This window comes from Crinia signifera, chromosome 1 (assembly GCF_055691185.1).
Source record: "Crinia signifera chromosome 1, ASM5569118v1, whole genome shotgun sequence".
In the NCBI taxonomy this organism is placed as follows: Eukaryota; Metazoa; Chordata; class Amphibia; order Anura; family Myobatrachidae; genus Crinia; species Crinia signifera.
The window spans coordinates 86,245,957-86,266,219 of record NC_139217.1 but is presented as its reverse complement, the minus strand read 5'-3'; the positions used below and the strand labels follow the sequence as shown (position 1 = coordinate 86,266,219).

Sequence of the window (20,263 nt, the reverse complement as noted above, 5' to 3'; positions counted from 1 at the left end):
CTCTTACATTTATTGTAGTTTGTCTTTAATTATTTTGCAGCTAATATAGGCAGTTGGATGCTTTGAGCTTACATCAGTAGGAATTGTGAGAATGCAATTCACACAAAGCCTTCACAGAAACACATTCATTGTAGGTTACTTTATAAATTTGCCATTTCGGGTTTGAAAAACTCCTGAAATTCTTTTCCCTTTTTTTTATGATCCTGCGGTTGCTTTGTGCTGTATTTTTTTTTATGTAGGATGAGTTCAGTTTTCTGCAGCACATGTGGAATTGTATTGAGTAATACAGTGTGTGTCTCTTTCCTGTAATAAAAGGTGTTTTTTGTTTTTTCATCTGTGATACCAGATAAGGCAGGAATGTGAGCGCTGATAGGCCTCCGAAATACCATTGGCAGGTTAAAGCGGAACCTACTTTCATCTTAACTAGTGATACAAACTCAGTACTGTGTCATTTATATTGGCCTACCTTGTCTTGTTCTTAAAGGGTTGCTATTTTGAGAACTAGAAGTTTACCATAGCAATTGCAGTTGGCATTTTAATGTGCTCTGTGACGTAAATTGTATAATATATTCCATGTATGTCTCGTCCGTTTAATTGTGTACTCCTAGATGCCTACAAGGCAGTTCAGCTCTGAATTCCTTTGAGTAATAAACCTCAGCTAGCCTGTGGTTTAGTGTTTAATCATTAACAAATATTCGTTAGCCGCCTAAAGAATGTTTATGATGCTGTCCAGGGCATATGTGAAAAAGACTTTTCAGATTAACACCTTTTTGTAGGACTGGGAAAAAGAATAAAAAGTTAATGGTCACCCCACCCATCCATCCTCCCACCCACCCCCCTCTCAACAACAAATAAGAATCCATGGGGATGTGAAGCACAGTCTCTGAGCGTTCTGTCGTTTTGTTTGCTGTTTGGATTTTGCAACATGAATTTTTTTTTTTTTTAGAGTGTTTTTTAAATGATACATTTAATTTGTCAAATACACTTACAAATACTGTAGAGTGATCTGAGTATTTCTGATATGTTGCAAAATCACCTGAAGTCAGGAAAATAGAATTTAAATCTACATTCAAGCCTGGTAATAAAAGTACTTCAAAAGTATTGCAACATTACATTATTTTTTTTGTAACAGCAAAACAGCAACAGCGTTTCTTTAATTGACGTTGCCAAAAAGAGATTTAATGATAGTAAATTTTAACTTTTTTTTATTTTTTTACAGAATACTTTGTTCACATTTTTAAGAAATGTAATTGACTGAAAATACATTTAAACCTTCCTTTTAAAATGGTTTTCTTTGTCCTTTTAAAACCTATCAACCGCCTTTTTATTTAGTCAAACGCTAACTGCATTCAAGAGAACTTTTAATATGGACCTGTATATTTATTACACATTTTTTTAGGATACAGTTAATCAGTCACATCCATGTTTATGATTCACAAAACCAGAATATTCTACATATTTTTACAGATAGAACATAAAATAAGAATATTAAGTTAGTCGTGCACCACGTCTATTATAGATGTGTTTGGATGTTAGCATAGTCTGTATTATATAGTCTCATTATGTACTGTGCGCTACTCTGCAAAATGTATTTTTGTGTGTATGGAAGAAAGTGCAACAGTAAATGTAGGTCAATTTTCAAGCGACAAGAACATACTTGGCAAACAGAAGAGACTAGTGACGTTATGCTGCCTTGCTCCTTTTAGTCCACCTTTTGTATAGAACAACCACCTTTTGTATAGGAAAAAACATTTTCCGAATTCCATTAGAATGTGAGACACGTGTCATCTATTGATACTGTAGCTCTACTTTTATTTTTGGGGGGAGGGGGGAAACCATTAAACGCAAAGCATAAATATAGAGCGCACACATGTTGATATTCATCTATAGTAAGCAGTGGAGGTTACAATCGATGGGGCAGATGTATTAAGCCTTACCAAGAGATAAATGCAAGGTTGATAGAGAGATAAACATACAGCCAATCAGCTCCTTACTGACTTTTCAAACACAGCCTGTAGCATGGCAGTTAGCAGGTGATTGGCTGGACGTTTATCTCTTTATTTATTTACAGTTTCTTATATAGCGCAGCAGATTCCGTTGCGCTTTACAATAGTAGACAGTGTAAAACAAACTGGGTAACAACAGACGGACTTGGAGGTAGGAGAGCCCTGCTGCAAACTTACAATCACCCTTGCATTTATCTCTTGTTAAGGCTTAGTACATCTGCCCCATTATTCCCAACCACATGTATCTATGTAAACTAGGGTTCTTTTTTAGTCGGAAGCCAATTGACTTGCCGTTATTTTTGGATTGTGAGAGGAAAACCATGCAATCATGAGGTGATCATACAAACTCAACAAAGATCAGGTCTTTTCTGAAACTGAACCCAAAAGCTCAGTTCTGTGAGGCTAGGCAGTAATACTAACCACTATGCAAGACGTGCTTTCTAATTTTTTTTTTTTAAAGATTCTTGTCTGCTAACTACATATGTGTACTTTTGTATTGTGCCTCAATAAATTATCCCATCTCAGCGCATCAGGCCCCAAGCGACTGCCACACCGAGCATCTTTCACTAAGGGGCATATGTACTAAGCATTGAAGGATAATAGAGTGGAGAGAGGCAAACGACCAATCAATTAGCTGCTGCAATCATTTTTCAAAAACGTCACGTAATATATGGAAATTAGGAGCAGATTGGTTGGTACTTTGTCTCCCCACTTTATCACTCTCCAAAGCTATAGTTCACTGTGATTGCTCTAATAAAATAAAAAAAGATTCTGTCGATGTGATGAAGGCTACTGCTCATAGTGAAAAGGAGGAACTGCGTGATCTGAGGTCTTCTCATGCCTTTGAGACCATTCCCCTATTTCAGAATGGGGTTTACGTGGCACACCAGGCATCACTGACACCAGCGATGATGCTGGTTTGAGCCATATTGATCGTGTTCTAGGTATCCATGTTTTTATTTTTATTTTTTATACTTACATTTTTTAAGATAATTGTAGGTCAGACATTTCCCAGTAAGCATAGAAGTCATGCCATATTTTGGTGTCTGCATATATCAGTCATAGGGGTGCTCTAGAACGTCTGTTTTTTTTTTTTTTCAGGAGGTAAATTAGAAGTTGACAAAAGTTCTAAATGGTGTCTGTAGAGCTGTAGTATATAAGGTATAAGTTACTGTCTGTGCCATGTTCTCTCTTGTGTGTGGCACCCTAGTGTTGGATGCTTTCTCGCTATATAAGGAGTCTGGCAAAAGTTGAGTTTGTTCAGTAGACTTGTTTGAACTACAATGGGGTGAATGTGAATTGATGGATCAGCCTTCCCAGCTTTTACCTAGTCAGCATTGTTAGATTTATTGCAAGGTGTTTATGCATCCTACACCCGGCAAGTTGTGTCATGTCCCAGGTATTGTTAGAAGATGACATGATTTCCAGCCTGGAGCATTTCAACCCATTGCAAATATGTACATGTCTAAAGCCAGAAAAGTCATATTTCATCATGTTCAGGAGTAAGCACAAAGTATCCCGACTTACAAGCACTGAGCAAAGATTATCTCCAATTGTTTAGTTTTTCATAGTCTCTTATTTCACTTGAACTTGCAAGTATATTCAGGACACTGATAGAGGTGTAAGGGATAGGGAGATAGGTTCAAGGGAGTCTGAGAGCACACCTCCCAACTGTCCCAATTACAGCAGTGTCCTGCAGTCTAGGGATAGGGGGGGGGGGGGGGGGGGGAAGCTGGTGATCGTTAAATAGATGCTGTGTACACTGGCATGGCATCTGTAAAGTGCATGGAGGGAGGCAGTGCTGGAAACTCCCCCAAATTGACAAAAACAGGCATCACACCTTTAGACCAAACCCTTCTATCAGAAGCTCTACCCATCGGTCTTCAATTCCCCCCTTTCAGGATGGTTGGGCCTACGGTGCGGCAGGTCCTGGGTTCCACAGACTAAAAGTTGGGAGTTGTGCTGAGAGTGGTGCAAGGGACACTGGTAAAGGGAACAGAGAAGTATTAGGGACACAGGTATAGAAAATATTGAGAGAGGTGTAATGGACACATGTCCAGAGGGTAATGAGAGAGGTAAGGGACACCACCGGTATATAAAACATGTAGATGCATCAGGGTCACAGAAAGAGTGTAAGGAACACCGATATAAGAGACTGAGATGTTCATAGGGGACACATGTATACAGAACACAGATGTATAGGGGACTAATAGAGGTATATGGGACAGTGTGGGGCAGATTTATTAAGTCTGGTGAAGTGATAATGTGGCTGGTACTTTATCACAGGCCAATCATCTCCTAACGGTCAAGTTACAGACTGGGTTTGCAAAATGACAGTTATGGGCTTATTGGGCAGCGATAAAGTACCAGCCACATTATCACTTCACCGGACATAATAAATCTGCCCCACAGTGAGGTATAGGAGACAATGGGACAAAAGTATTAAGCCTTAACAAGCGATAAAGTGGGTGGTGGTAAAGGACCAGCCAATCAGCCCCCAACTGTCATTTCACAAATGCAGCCCGTGATATGGCAGTTATGGGCTGATTGGCTGGTACGTTCTCTCTTTATCACTCTCCAATGTTTGACGAAATGCGCTTTTTAGTCTTATCACTTTTATACTTTTTTATTCTATGTTCAGCAATGAAACCGTTTATCCTGAAGTTCTAACACAGAAGCAGCAGGAGGACAGGAATAAGCCATGCTATTAATATAGGCATAAATCCGGGTGACTGTGGAAGCGGTCTGCCTTTATTTATTTTTTACTTTTTTTCAAAAGATTCTGCGGCCTGGAAGTAACGTGTTGAATGGAGGAGCAGCTTCACCAGACATTCTCTAATTGCATCATCTCTTCCCATTTATCTGTAGAACATGCCTACTGACCATTTCCCCGGACAGGAACAATCGCTTCTCTTTTGACAAAGATCAGATCTGCCCCCACACCAACTCCCCCCCCCCTTCAAAAAAAAATCTCAGTTGACATATTTCAGATAAAAGCTTTTACAGCTTTGTCTTCTAAATAAACACCTTTTGACTTCTCAGCTAAATGAACTAGATGCAGGATTTCAGAAAATCTATCAGGCCAGGCATGTTTTATAGTTGGTTAGCAATGATGCGGTGAGAGAGCCTCTGTTTGCGAGTGCAGTATAATTAGCTCAGACTAGAACATTCGGAGATGCGTTAGTACTGTGTTTTTTCATTATACAGATAGTAGGTACTGTACACAGGCATGTCCAAACTGCGGCCCTCCAGCTGTTGTGAAACTACACATCACAGCATGCATTGCCATAGTTTTAGCATTCCCTAATAGCAAAACTGTGGCAAGGCATGATGGGACTTGTAGTTTCACAGCAGCTGGAGGGCCATAGTTTGGACATGCCTGCAAGTGTACTAGAACATAAAGACCTACAATAAAGCTCTGTGAAGTAACCCTGGGTCACAGTTAATCATCTGGTTAAATAACTGACCAATGTACTTTTTAGACTAAGGAATGTGGAAATTGTAGTTAATAGCTTAATCTAATTAGGCCTCCACCCTATAGGGCTGCCTGAGCATCTGCTGTTAAGTGCAGTCTTGCAATTTGCTGTTCATAGCAACCTTATTCGGGTTTAGTTTTAGAAATCATAGCTGCTGGTTCCTTAGAAGCAGAATCTGTGCTTTAGATTGCTGATCCCTTCTGGGTACTCTTTACTTAGAAGGGCGCCCACGATTTTGATCGTGGGCATCGTTAGTAAAAAATCTCGGGCATTGAATGCACTAAAAAATCGGGTGCGATCAACCGACAAGATGCCCGAGATTTCCCATAGGGAACAATGTTAAATGTCTCAATTGACCCAATTTTCCTGTTCAATGCCTCAATTGACCCGATTTTTCCATAGGAAACAATGTTAAATGGGCCACAGAGGCCAAATAGGCACCCTGAAGTGTATAATGGCCACCCGAATTGTTAACGCCACCCCACGATCAACGTCAACCCGATGCGTGGAGAGCGCAGCGAGCCCGCGAGGGGCGGCGGTACGCGTCCTACGACCTTTTCATACCCCCACTATCCACGTCGGCGTGGAGTTGAGAATAGAAAGTGTGGCGAGCGCAGCGAGGCGAGCGAGGGTACGCGGACAGCTGTGAAGCCCGCGAGGGGACGCGGATACCTGTGAAGGCTCGCCACGCTTCGGGCTCGGTGGCTCGCTGCGCTCGCCACACTTTCTATTCTCAACTCCACGCCGACGTGGATAGTGGGGGTATGAAAAGGTCGTAGGACGCGTACCGCCGCCCCTCGCGGGCTCGCTGCGCTCGCCACGCTTCGGGTTGACGTTGATCGTGGGGTGGCGTTAACAATTCGGGTGGCCATTATTCACTTCAGGGTGCCTATTTGACCTCTGTGGCCCATTTAACATTGTTTCCTATGGAAAAATTGGGTCAATTGAGGCATTGAACAGGAAAATCGGGTCAATTGACACATTTAACATTGTTCCCTATGGGAAATCTCGGGCATCTCGTCTGTCGCATCGCACCTGATTTTTTAGTGCATTCAATGCCCGAGATGGCCGAGATGGGCGCCCTTCTAAGTAAAGAGTACCCCCTTCTGCATTACTACTCACTATGTGATAAGTAATCATTGCATTCCACCTGCATCCTCTGCTTTTTTTTTCTTCTAACTATAAATCTTAACAATGTAGCACCACTCCATCAAGCAGCTAGAGTGTGCAGTCTAGAACACCTTTTCCTGCATGTATGCATGATCCTCTGCTGCGTCAGATCACATTGCTAATGCTGAGTAACCCTATGTAACCCTCCATTACTGAGGCCAGGAAATTTCCATGCCATGGAGCCCATCAAAGCCACCACTGCTGAACCCGTACTGCACATGTGCAGTACAGATCCTGTGTGTGCTTAAGGTACCAAACATCAGTACATTTGTTTTTTGCCCATATAGTGACGGGACCAGAATTGAGCCCATTGTTAGCCCAATAAATTCTCTATCACCCAGCAAAGCGTTGATAGGTGACTGTCTGTTTTATTTGGTCCTAACACTAATTCTGGTTTCCGGAGATGTTTGACTGCCCAGTCAGTGACGAGCCGAGCACTGCACAATAATGCAGCTCCCTGTCACTAAGGAGGAGCTGGCATTTTGTGAGTGACATACACAAGAAGAGAAAAGGGACTGTTCTCGGGAACGCACAAAAAAATATAAAAATTTAACTTTTAGTGTTCAGTACTTAAAGACTACGTTATGTACTCATAAAAAATATTAGTGTGCAGGTATATACCCAGCTCCCAAAAGGAGCTAATATCCCATTTTGTGAGTGACACCTGAATGAGTGATATCTTTTCAATTATTGTCTAGTGTGCAACTCAGTATCTTTAATGATGCTCCCTCCCACCAGTTGTACATGCAGGTCAATTTTGGATATATAACGACCTGCATGTTCAGCGGGTCCTGATTACATCACTGAATTATATAATTTACTGATATTGTTCAGTGTGTACACTCAAATCGGGCAGCTGCAGCTGATATAGATAACAATATAGGCCAGGATGGCCTAGTGTGTATGGGGCTTAAGCTGGCCATACATCTACAGATTTATTGTCATATCTGACTGGTTGGAACAAAAACCTGGTAATGGATGAGCACTAATGACAGTTGACCATTTGCTTTGAAATGCTGGAAAACTGCCCAAAATAGTCATTCAATTATTACCAGGTTTTTGTCCCAAACCAGCCCAAACTGACAATCAATCTGTAGATCTATGGTCAGTATTAATTGTGCTTATTGGAGTCCAGTAATAACTTGAGATATTTGATTTATACTATACATGATAATCTGTGTGTGCATCATTGGATAGTTACCTGTTGGGCGTGCGTGAAATTTGGGTGTGGAGTTTCCACGGTCTACCAATCGCTTAGCATTTTGTTACTGTTCTGCAGTTGTCGTCCAAGTTTTGTTTGAAACAACGTACAGACATGTCTGACATGTTAAGTCAATACAGTTATTTTCAATTATTCCCAAAATTGTTAAAATGTCCAAAATACCTTATCTCAGGTTAAAGGGTTCAACCGAAACCATTTTCCATAACCCTGTTATGTTCAAACTTCTCCCCAAATAGCGGAGACAAGTCTCTGTCTCCCCAACGTGTCCTCCAGCACTATACACTGTTTTCATTAGTATAGGTTTATTACTGCTCTGATGGATTGTGCTCTGTACTTTAATATGTGTTTAGTGCAATTAGAATATGAAAGATGCTTAACCTGAAGTGCTGAACTATCCATTAACCGCACTCTCAATCTTTCTTTAATGTTCAGGTATTATACGGACCGCAGATATTCTTGACCGTGAAACGACTTCTCATTACTGGCTGACTGTTTATGCCACTGACCGAGGCGTCGTTCCCCTTTCGTCTTTCATTGAGATATACGTTGAAGTTGAAGATGTCAATGACAATGCACCGCAGACGTCAGAACCTGTGTACTACCCAGAGGTCATGGAAAACTCCCCCAGGGACTTGTCTGTTGTACAGATTACAGCATTTGATCCCGACTCCAGCTCGAATGACAAGCTGACATATAAGATTTCAAGTGGAAACCCACAAGGATTCTTTGCGATAAATCCCACAACAGGTATGTTACATTCATGTTTATACCGTTTTCATGGGAAATGGGATTCTTGTGACAATAGACCGGATGGTGTCAATCATGCAGTATGCTGGTATGCTACCACAAAGAGAGACTCTGAAAGACCAAGTGCTCTTATTCCACTTATAGCCAGTTACAAATCTCTGCACAAACTCAGTTACTTGTTTGGCAAATATTAATACAATTAAAGTAGTAATACCCCTTTTACACCAGAGCTTCGACCTGGGTTATTGCTGCACCACTCCTGGTAGGGGCTTGGTGTAAATGGGACCCCAAAAAATATCCCAGGTCCTGTTACCCGGGAATCCAACCCCTGCAAATGCTTAGGGTCGGAGGCAGGGCATACCCAGAGCCAGTGGTCGTGTAAATGGGTAATCCGGGTTATCCGACCCGTGGAGCCCATACTTCCGGACCACCGTGTCCTGCGGTCAGGTTGGGCAGGGGGCGCATAGAGCCTCCGCTGCTGTATTATGTAGACGGCAGCGGAGCCGGGGAGGAGGTGAATGGATGCCGGTGTGCAGTAACCATTCACCTCATGGATTGAGGCTGGGGGCAGCTTTCCCAAGTGCTGGACTTGCCCCCAGGGTGTTGGTTGCCTTCAGGGGGGGAGATGATGTAATCTCCAAGCACCGGCTCAGGGCCAGCCTTCGCCCGCGTCATCTGCCCAGCATTATGCTGGGGGGGGGGGGGGGGGGGGTATAAAATGGGACAACTGCAAAGTCGCATCCGGGACGGAGCAGAGTGCAAAAACCTGGGTGCGACCCAGCATTTTTGGTGCAAAAATGGTTCAAGAACTCTCTAATAATTCTATTATTATATTATGAAAAGCAGACAACTTAGAACACATTCATACAGTAACATCATGCCATCAATATACACACATAGTACAGTACATATCCATCCCTGCACCATTGGAGCTTACAGTCAACATTCCTGAACATACAAGTACACACACGTGCACCTACACACAGTTACTTTTGTCAGAAGCCAATTCATTTACCAGTATGGTTTTGAAGTGTAGGAGTTAACTGCAGAGAAAACCCACATAAAGCCAAGGAGAACATATAAACTCCACATACAAGCCATGAGCAGAAAGGTAAACACATGACTTTGGTGCTGTGACGCAGTAATGCTAAGCAGTATGCCACCATGCTGTTCCACTGCAAGAGGTGTGTAATTTGGTTGCTATATTACATTAAGGTTGCCGAAGCATAGTGGCTTAGTAGCTGTAAATACTGAGAGCTGTTATAGCATTTTATATATTAGACCAGTGGCGGCTCCAGAGCTGCAGCACAGTTCACAATTTAAATAGAGGAGCTATACCCAATGCCAGTGAGTCAGTTTGGAATGACAGTGGGTGTGGCTCCCCTATTTGAATTTTTTTGCTGCACTGCAAGACCAGCTCTGGAGCCACTGTGTTACCCTAACAAAAATGTGTCACAATGGTAGAGGTATTTGCTTGATGTAAATCTTATTGGAGACTAAAATAGCAGTTTTTAATATTGTATATACTGGGTATATTGTCTTTTTGAGCTTTTATTCTTTTTCTGTTAACTGTGAAGAACCTTTACATGTAGTTATGAAGTATATTTGTCTGTTTGCTTGAATTCGTAACAATTGACATCTGAGTTAATATGGTAGTGGTCATCAGGGGCAGTTGCGGACGTGGGGTAAAACCTAAATAGGGGAGCCACACCAACTACAGGCTGAGTATCCCTTGTCCAAATATCCCTTATCCAAATTATTCCGAAAACTATAGTCTCCAAAATGTACTTTTATTTTTTGCTAAAAACCTACTGGCTACATCTGTAACTGGCACTACTGGGGAAATAACATGTAACTGGCACTAATATGTTCAAGGACATGATTGCTTGGCATTCAAATTCAGTGTCTGAGATTGTTTCATATTTTAAATCCGTGTTTCATGCACAAATAAAATATATTTGTGTGTATTTCATATGTTTGATGTATTTGTACAACATAAATGCAAGGTATCTCATTCAGATATAAAAATATTCCAAAATACGGAATAATCTGTAATCAAAAATTCTTCTGGTCCCGAGCATTTTAGATAAGGGATACTCAACCTGTACCATTGTCCTGGCCACCGATGACTGGCATTTATTGGGGGGGGGGGGGGGGGGGGGGGGGGAGGGTGCAGTGTGTGTCCTCCCTAGTTAAATGTTGGGCTACACTCCAGCCCCACCTCTGGAGCAGCAACTGGTAGTCAAACATGTATGTAAAGGTCACCATAATGTAAGCTACTATTTTCTCTGTCTCTCTTGATTTTGTGTACAAGTTGATTTTGATTTGGAAATGATGTGGAAGAGCCTCTGGTATATTTAGGCGCAGGTTTTCAGCAGTGGAGATGTTGCCAATATTAACCAATCAGATTATACTTCTTTTTCTAGCATCGTATAAAAGATAGTATTTCCAATTTGATATTGGGATCGTATTACTAATATGTAGCGCAGTCTCATGGATGAAAGGGAAAGCAGTGAGTCTACCCGCTCTGGCCTGGTGGGAAATCAAATGTAGAATAAAATAAACAACATTATATAAGTGAGAGGTCATCTTTCCTTTACATATTGAACCACTCTCACAGAATAGAAGTAGTGGGGCAGATGTATTAAGCCTTAAAAAGAGATAAACGCGAGGGTGACAAATGTCAAGCCAGTCGGCCCCTAACAGACATTTTACAAACACTGCCTATAATATGACAGTTATTTATTTATTTACAGTTTCTTATATAGCGCAGCAGATTCCGTTACAGTTTCTTATATAGCGCAGCAGATTCCGTTGCGCTTTACAATAGTTAGAGCGTTTATTTCTTTAAGACTTAATACATGTGCACCAGTGTTTTAAATAAGGCACTTATTAAGTAATTATGTAACAGTAACACTGTAGAATGCTGCATTATTAAAATACATAGGAAAATTGGCTCCATTCAGACATTTTAACATTTTGGGGTGGAAATGTAAACAAGCAGTGATTACACTATAATGGAGGTATGTGATACAATTAATGTATGGAGCTGTAACCTAATAGAAATAATAAGTTAGCACTTGGTCCGGACTGTCCGTTTCTCTGAAATGTGTGTTTTGTGTTTCTCATTAAACACTGTAAGGGATATTTTTGTTTTTACATGTGAATTTGGAGATGCTGTTCACACAAGTACAATGAGCAACTGAAGTACTACATGTTCCTGACGGGACTACATTAGTGTAAAAGGCTTCAGAACAATCTTCAGTCAGTTTGTGAAATCCTTTTCTATGAACACATGAATTTAAAGGTCACCTGTGTCATTTGTACGCAGTGGGAAATGGGCAAAATATCAGCTTATGTCTTTTGCAAAGAAAGCCTCTTGTAACAGCAGCGTGTGTTCTGTTTTCTGCTTGGAACCCAGAGGACAGAACATGTCCTCTCCATCCAGAGATTATTCTCCATTTGAAAGGAAGGGTTTGATTGCATATTATCATTTTGACATGCAGCCTTTCGTTGTGGTCTTGTTTTTTTATGCTGTGCTGCACTGTATAATGTATGAGCTAGTATAATAGGCTGCAAATGTGTTTTTAATGCTATTTAGAAATATAATAATATAGCGAAGCTATGTTGTTTATGTAGTTCAGTTGTATGTTATACACCAGCTTGCAGGATTTTTAATGTTCAAATGGTATGTGAAGGGTTAAACTGCCAGAGGGGTGAGTATGGGTGGGGAGGTAAGGGTAAAATACTTACCTGCAATCTCACTTACGGCATTTCGATCTCAGTCTGTTCAAACACCAAGGTTAGTACATTGACGCAGCGTTCTATCAAGTTGATGGGACCCATGCTCCCAGTCTCATTTTTTTTAAATGGTCAATATCAATTTCTGCACTGATATAATCTACATTTATTTTCTCATTAAAACAGAAGCATTGAAAATAAGTACAAAGTACACATATGAATTGAGCATTTCAAGTGTTACAAGAAATAACAATAAAAAACAGTGAAATACAGCTTGATACAGTATTATTTCATCATCACCAAATAGAATATGATGCTCACCCACTGGGCAGCTCAATAGGGGAATAGCCAATCGAGACTATTATCTACTGTACAGTTTTATTTCAATTTAATGAAATGTACGGCTGTTGACCTGCTGCTAACACTGTAATTTCACCTGCATTTATACAAATCTACTGCTCTAGTTCTTAAGGTGCATATACACTGTACAATTTTTTTGACCAATTTTGTTAATTTAGGCCAGGGGTGGCGAAACCAGTCCTCGAGATCTACCAACGGTCCACATTTTCCAGGTTACCTAGCCGGTGAACAGCTGTAGTCATTACTAACTGTCACATTTTAAAACATGCTGCATTAATTCCTACTATAGATCCACAGGTTGCCTGAAAACAAGCACCCTTGGTAGATCTTGAGGACAGGTTTGGCCACCCCTGATTTAGGCCATTCGGAAAGAAATTGGTCAAAATATCTTTCAGTGTGAATGCGACAAATGACAAATGATGATGTGCATACTGGCCACTTGTTCATCAAGGTTGTTCGTCAACTGAGCATGCAGCTCAATTTGGATATCTTTCAAAAAGCCTATAAACTGTAGCTAGATTTTTCGTCTTTCGTCAACATCTTTCATCCAGGACACTGGGTTCAAGGAAAATTGGTCACTGGGTTCAAGGGAAATTGGTCAAAAAAATTGTACAGTGTGAATGCACCTTTACAGCATCCACTCATATTCCAAGTATTCCTCCCCCTATTTGCATACTCCACACTATGTTCAGGTGCTCTTTGACTACCCCATCACTCAGTGTGCGCTCCTGCGCACATCACATGGCACAGCACAGAAAGTCTGTGCAGCCCATGTTTTTAGTACTAGATTGCACCGTCTCTATAACTTTAAAGATTCCAATGAAAGTAAATATTTTACAAGCACTTTTTCTAAGCAAGTAAAACCTGCTCTTAAAACAGTCAGGAAAAATGAAATTCTGGTCTTGTCAATCTGATAAGGGGGAGGTTTAGTTATAATGAACTGAACTGATTATACAAAAGAAGCTTTTAGGCTCTTATAGGATTAGAGTTTATAAAATTCCCTCCAAAAAACCCCAGAGAAGAATTTCTTGGCTCCGTAAGAGAACGAAGTCCACCTTAACAATACACCATGAAAACAAATGAACTATTTCCCATATGTTATCATAGACAAAAAATGCATAAAAATTTAAAAAGAAAATCCATTGGGTAGAACAGTTATAGCAAAAGATTCATTACTTAACCTCACATACAGTACATCTGAATGTGTATTTTTGAAATGTTATTTTTTAAAGAATAAATATGTACTTGAATGAACTCATCTACCCGAAAATGATGACTAGTATTTAAAATATTTTCAAAACTTTAAAATGGTATTAATTTCATTTGTGCCTTAATTGATGTCCAGTACCTTTTTGCCTGTATTCGTGCCAAAGGTTTCGCAGCCTGTAGGAAATTTTCAAATCAATCCATGGATGATCAACATAATTAATTTGTAAGTGACCAAATTGTATACATTTAAACACAAAATTATTTAACATTTTACACCAGTTTTATCCTCAAAAATATGACACCACCATAGCTGGTAAATTTGCACCCAGCTACACAGATTTGTTTATGGACAACTGCCCAAAGGCAGTAAATACTAGACTTGTGAAACATAATTTATATAATTATAATTATTTGAAAAGGGAATGAAATTTGATTTTCAACATTATTTTATTTTTATAATACATGTAGAGCACTAATACGCCGGGAACCCTGGGTTCCAGCAGTGTTCCGGATTACCGTTTTTTTAAGATTATTTGTGCTGTCTTGAATCTGTCCTGCACACCTCAAAGCATGACTCCCCCATGCACCTCCATACCCATTTTACCCCCCGTGACTTTCTTGCAGTCAGCCACCCTGTGGGACTCCCTCTGTCCGCCAGCTCCACCACACGGCAGCAGGACCTCCAGTGCCATTGGCACACTTTCCTACGCGCAGCTAGACTTTTAAAGACTAGGAACCTCTATTACTGTATATATACTAGCACCATTTGTTGAAACAACCAAGCTCTACACGTACACTTTAAAATAATACACTTTTTTTAGATAAAGTTATTATTACCTGTGATGAAACACAAACGATCCTGAGACAAACGCCAGTCCATGCACTGGAGAACGTCGTCATCACCAAGGATGAAGAAAGCAGATCAAAACAAATCCAAGTTCAAAGCCATGTAATTTGGTTTCTTTGATGTCAAGGGTGTTATTTTGCCAGACTGGGTACCAGAAGGTGCAACTGTGAATCAACATTACTACTGAAATGTCCTAGAAACTTTGTAGGGTAAGAATCAGAAGAAAGAGGCCAGAGCTGTTGAAAAGTATTTCATCCTCCATCAGAACAATGCACCAGACCACACAGCTATCGGTGAAGCAGTTTTTTTGCAGAGAAACCGATTATAGTGAACACCCTCGCCAGTGGGTCCTTATGTGCAAGACCTGTGACTGTGTGACTTCTTTCTATTCCCTAAAGTCACATCTGTACTCAAGGGAACACGTTTTGAATCACTAAGGTAAAGAAGAAAACGACAGCGCTGTTCAAAAAGCTGAAAGATGATAATGTTTGGAGTAAAAAAAAATGCCGCTGTGTCAGGCAGCAGAAGGAGAGTACATAGAAGGGCAATGGAGTTCAAACGTACTTAATATAATTAAATATAAATGATAGCATCAGTCTTGTTAATTAATAGCCATCGCTAAAGCCATGTTTGCACGTGTGTGAAAGCACAAGCAGATTAAAATCAGATCAAATTTGGTTGCTAATTTGACTTGCAGAAAGAAAGTTGGCATGGCTTTAATTAAATAATGTTTCCTATTATGTCAATAATCCTAAGTAGTCGCTGTAGTTGGAATCAAGAATATACTTGGACAGTAATACATGCTTTTAATCTTTGTTGCTTAACAAACATAACAGTCTTTCCAGACCTGTAGCTTCAGATTCCTGGCACTTCTATTGACGCTGTTGAGTTGGCTTTAATTTAAGTTTAAAATCAAGTATACAGAAAGCATTGAGGCATGTAACGCATTCTCAAGTGCATTTCAATGTTTATTCATAATTTAAGGTATGCTCAGAATCTTATCTTCCACAGGAAACAACAAATTCCAGTGTACTTAAACCCATGTCTCTTCCTGATGTGCTAAGGGATCCTAAAGGATGCAGTGATTTATTACCTGTATATAGCTGGTAGAGAGCCACAGTCTCTGAGAGACATTTCTTGTACACTGCTTTCCCCTCTTTTTAATTCTGAGACTGACACAGAATGGACATTTCATGGAACTGTAAATCTGATGATTGGTCTGGTTGAAGAAGGGACATATTTATCGAAAAGGTTTTTTTTATGCATTTCTTCCCCAAATCCCTGATACGTATGCATTTCTTCCCCAAATCCCTGATACGTATGCATTTGTTCCCCAAATCCCTGATACGTAAGCATTTGTTCCCCAAATCCCTGATGCGTATGCATTTCTTCCCCAAATCCCTGATACGTATGAATTTCTTCCCCAAATCCCTGATATGTATGCATTTCTTCCCCAAATCCCTGATACGTATGCATTTCTTCCCCGAATCCCTGATACGTATGCATTTCTTCCCCGAATCCCTGATACGTATGCATATGTTCCCCGAATCCCTGATACGTATGCATATCTTCCCCGAATCCCTGATACGTATGCATTTCTTCCCCAAATCACTGATACGTATGCATTTCTTCCCCAAATCACTGATACGTATGCATTTCTTCCCCAAATCACTGATACGTATGCATTTCTTCCCCAAATCACTGATACGTATGCATTTCTTCCCCAAATCACTGATACGTGTGCATTTCTTCCCCAAATAACTGATACGTATGCATTTCTTCCCCAAATCCCTGATACGTATGCATTTCTTCCCCAAATCCCTGATACGTATGCATTTCTTCCCCAAATCCCTGATACGTATGCATTTCTTCCCCAAATCCCTGATACGTATGCATTTCTTCCCCAAATCCCTGATACGTATGCATTTCTTCCCCAAATCCCTGATACGTAAGCATTTCTTCCCCAAATCCCTGATACGTAAGCATTTCTTCCCCAAATCCCTGATACCTATGCATTTCTTCCCCAAATCCCTGATACCTATGCATTTCTTCCCCAAATCCCTGATACCTATGCATTTCTTCCCCAAATCCCTGATACCTATGCATTTCTTCCCCAAATCCCTGATACCTATGCATTTCTTCCCCAAATCCCTGATACCTATGCATTTCTCCCCCAAATCCCTGATACGTATGCATTTCTTCCCCAAATCCCTGATACGTATGCATTTCTTCCCCAAATCACTGATACGTATGCATTTCTTCCCCAAATCCCTGATACGTATGCATTTCTTCCCCAAATCCCTAATACCTATGCATTTCTTCCCCAAATCCCTGATACCTATGCATTTCTCCCCCAAATCCCTGATACCTATGCATTTCTCCCCCAAATCCCTGATACCTATGCATTTCTCCCCCAAATCCCTGATACCTATGCATTTCTCCCCCAAATCCCTGATACGTTTCATTTGTTCCCCAAATCCCTGATACCTATGCATTTCTTCCCCAAATCCCTGATACCTATGCATTTCTCCCCCAAATCCCTGATACCTATGCATTTCTCCCCCAAATCCCTGATACCTATGCATTTCTCCCCCAAATCCCTGATACCTATGCATTTCTTCCCCAAATCCCTGATACCTATGCATTTCTCCCCCAAATCCCTGATACCTATGCATTTCTCCCCCAAATCCCTGATACGTTTCATTTGTTCCCCAAATCCCTGATACCTATGCATTTTTTCAACAAACAAATAAATCCGCTGCTACTTGTAGATCATGTGTTTTGCAAAAAAAAATATGGTATATTTTTGCAGGAAAAAGGACTATGATTGGATATTCCATTAAATACTATCGGGCAAAAAGCCCCCCATTTTTGTGCAAAAAAGAAATTACCGCAGCTAATAGGAGTCCACCCCTAAGTGCCCTCCTGATGACGTCAGCAACCTGGCTTATTGCTGGGTCGCTGTAGGACAGTGGTGTCAAACTCAAGGCCCTCCAGCTGTTGTGGAACTACACATCCCAGCATGCCCTGCCACAGAATATATATAATGGATTGCTAAAACTGTGGTGGGCATCCTGGGATGTGTAGTTCCACAACAGCTGGAGGGCCATGAGTTTGACACCATTGCTGTAGGACCTTCACCTTGCAAATGCCAGAATTTGCGATGTGGAAGCGGAATATGTAATATTCGCATTTGTTTGTTTGGAGACACAATGGTCAGTGTTTTATGTCTCTGCTGCTGCAGTAGTTGTTAGGTGGGGGGGATATGGTCATTTGGTTTACAGCATAATGGTCGACAAGCATTGGGTCGATACCATTAGGTCGGCATGTGTCTAGGTCAACAGGTCATTAGGCCGACATATGCATTAGGTCGACATGGGTTTTTTGAGCTGACATGTGCTGACAGGCACTAAACAAAAAGAATATTTCATGCGCTACCATCCACTAGGACGTGGAGGGAGAATAAAATAGTGTGCCAAGCGCAGGGAGGTACCGTGCCCGAAGCATGGCGACCTGCTACATTTTACTGTCCATGTCGACACGTGAATTTCATGCCCTACCATCCACTAGGGCGTGGATGGAGAATAAAATAGAGTGCCAATCGTAGCGAGGCAGTGTGCCCGAAGCATGGCGAGCGGTTGCGTTGCTACATTTCAGTGTCCATGTCGACTGTGTCGACATTTTGGTTAAAACACAAGGAAAAACACCATGTCGACCTTTTCCAAGTGCTTTATGCCAAGTATATACTTGTTTTGATCTTTTATAGAGCTGTTGGTTTTGCTGTGGTGTATGTGATTAAGCTTTACAGGTAAAATATAAATAGTAATAACTGAAAACATTCCCACCTTAAACTTAGAATATAGCATATTGCCTATTCTAACTGAAAGGTGTTACAATTAATTCAACTGCTGAAGTGGGTGTTTCATCTACTGCAAAAATATATTTCCTTAGTTTTACAACATTAACATGTGTTTTTTCTTTCTAACATTTTTTACAAAGTTGTAAATGTTTTATTAACTTATGTGCAATGCTTTGTAGCTTAGTCACGCCTTCAACTTCCTGCGGACATTTTGTGGTGATAAGTAGTGGGAAATAAGACATGTTTGCAGTTCATCTTGGTTCTCAGAAAAGCTACTTTTAGATACCATTTCCGATGTTAGTTATTGGATGGGAAATTGGTAGTATATGTTCCTTATCAATAAAACCGTGCAGATGGAGTATAAATTCAGTTTGAATTATTCCTTTGTTTTCAGAGTCAGAAGACTGTTACGGGGAATGTGATTGCTCTATTTTCTGAAGATGAAAAAAATATGCCTTTCCAACCGCACTATGATATTAGTCTACTAATAACATAACTCGTTTTCAACTACTGTAGCCATTTTCAAGTATCGATCTGTTTTTACTAATTAGTGTGCCATTTGGGAAGATCACCATTTTCATTCCATTCTTTCAGTATAAAGCTGTGCTGTGCTTTTATCTAGTGTTATATAAAAAAAATATATATTAATTGAAGAGAGGCAAATTATTACAATACAAATGGCCTAATGCTGGCCACACATCAGACCAACTTTTCTCCAACCATCCAACTAGTTGCTTGGATGGAACAAAACTATGGTACTGGATGGGAGCAAAGGACAATCAGAAATGTGCTCACAAACCCAGGAAAATTGACAAAAACATTCAGTAAAATTGTTTAAATCAAACAGGTTCAACTGCAGTACCACGTCTGAGCGACAGTTTTTGTCCTTTTCCAGATTTTGGGAGCAAATTTCTGAAGTAAATATTAAATTTGCTCTCATCGAGTGCCATATTTTTATTCCATCCAAGCAACTAGTTGGATGGTTGGGGGAGAGTTAGTCGGATGTGTGGCCAGCATAAGCCAGTGGTTTTCAAACTCTGTCCTCAGGACCCCACACAGTTCAGGTTTTCCAGGTCACAAAGCAGGTGCACTCATTATTCACTGACACATTTTAAAAGATCCACAGGTGGAGCTAATTACTTCACTTGATTCTGTGTAGAGACCTGCAAAACATGTACTGGGTGAGGTCCTGTGGACCGACTTTCAGAACATGTGTGCTAAACCAGTGGTTCCCAACCCTGGTCCTCAAGTAACTCAAACAGTTCACATTTTCCAGGTCACCCATCAGGTGCACCCATTGTTCCGACATATTTTAAAAGATCTACAGGTGGAGCTAATTATTTCACTTGTGATTCTGTGTAGAGACCTGCATAAACTCTACTTGAGGACCAGGGTTGGGAAACACTGCCCTTAACATTTAATAAGAATACAATTCAATGATGTCAACATTTGTGACACAAAGATGCCGCACAAAGGCCCTTATTCAGATCTGATCGCAGGACAAATTTGTTCTCAAAATGGGCAAAACCATGTGCACTGCAGGTGGGGCAGATGTAACATGTGCAGAGAGAGTTAAATTTGGGTTGGGTGTGTTAACACTGAAATCTGAATTGCAGTGTAAAAATA

The 20,263-nt window shown here is 40.6% G+C and overlaps 1 protein-coding gene across 7 annotated transcripts in view; it reads left to right on the top strand.

The window, feature by feature from the left end:
- Window positions 1-20,263, top strand: part of FAT1 (FAT atypical cadherin 1) — a 206,393-nt gene that overhangs the window by 80,092 nt on the left and 106,038 nt on the right. For all 7 annotated transcript variants that reach the window (XR_014469766.1, XM_083169337.1, XM_083169366.1 and 4 more), the window contains one exon: window positions 8,307-8,621. Coding sequence is in view for 6 of the 7 variants with exons in the window: in XM_083169337.1 (XP_083025463.1) it covers window positions 8,307-8,621 (315 nt within the window). In the remaining variant the exon portion in view is untranslated. The remainder of the gene's footprint in view (window positions 1-8,306; window positions 8,622-20,263) is intronic.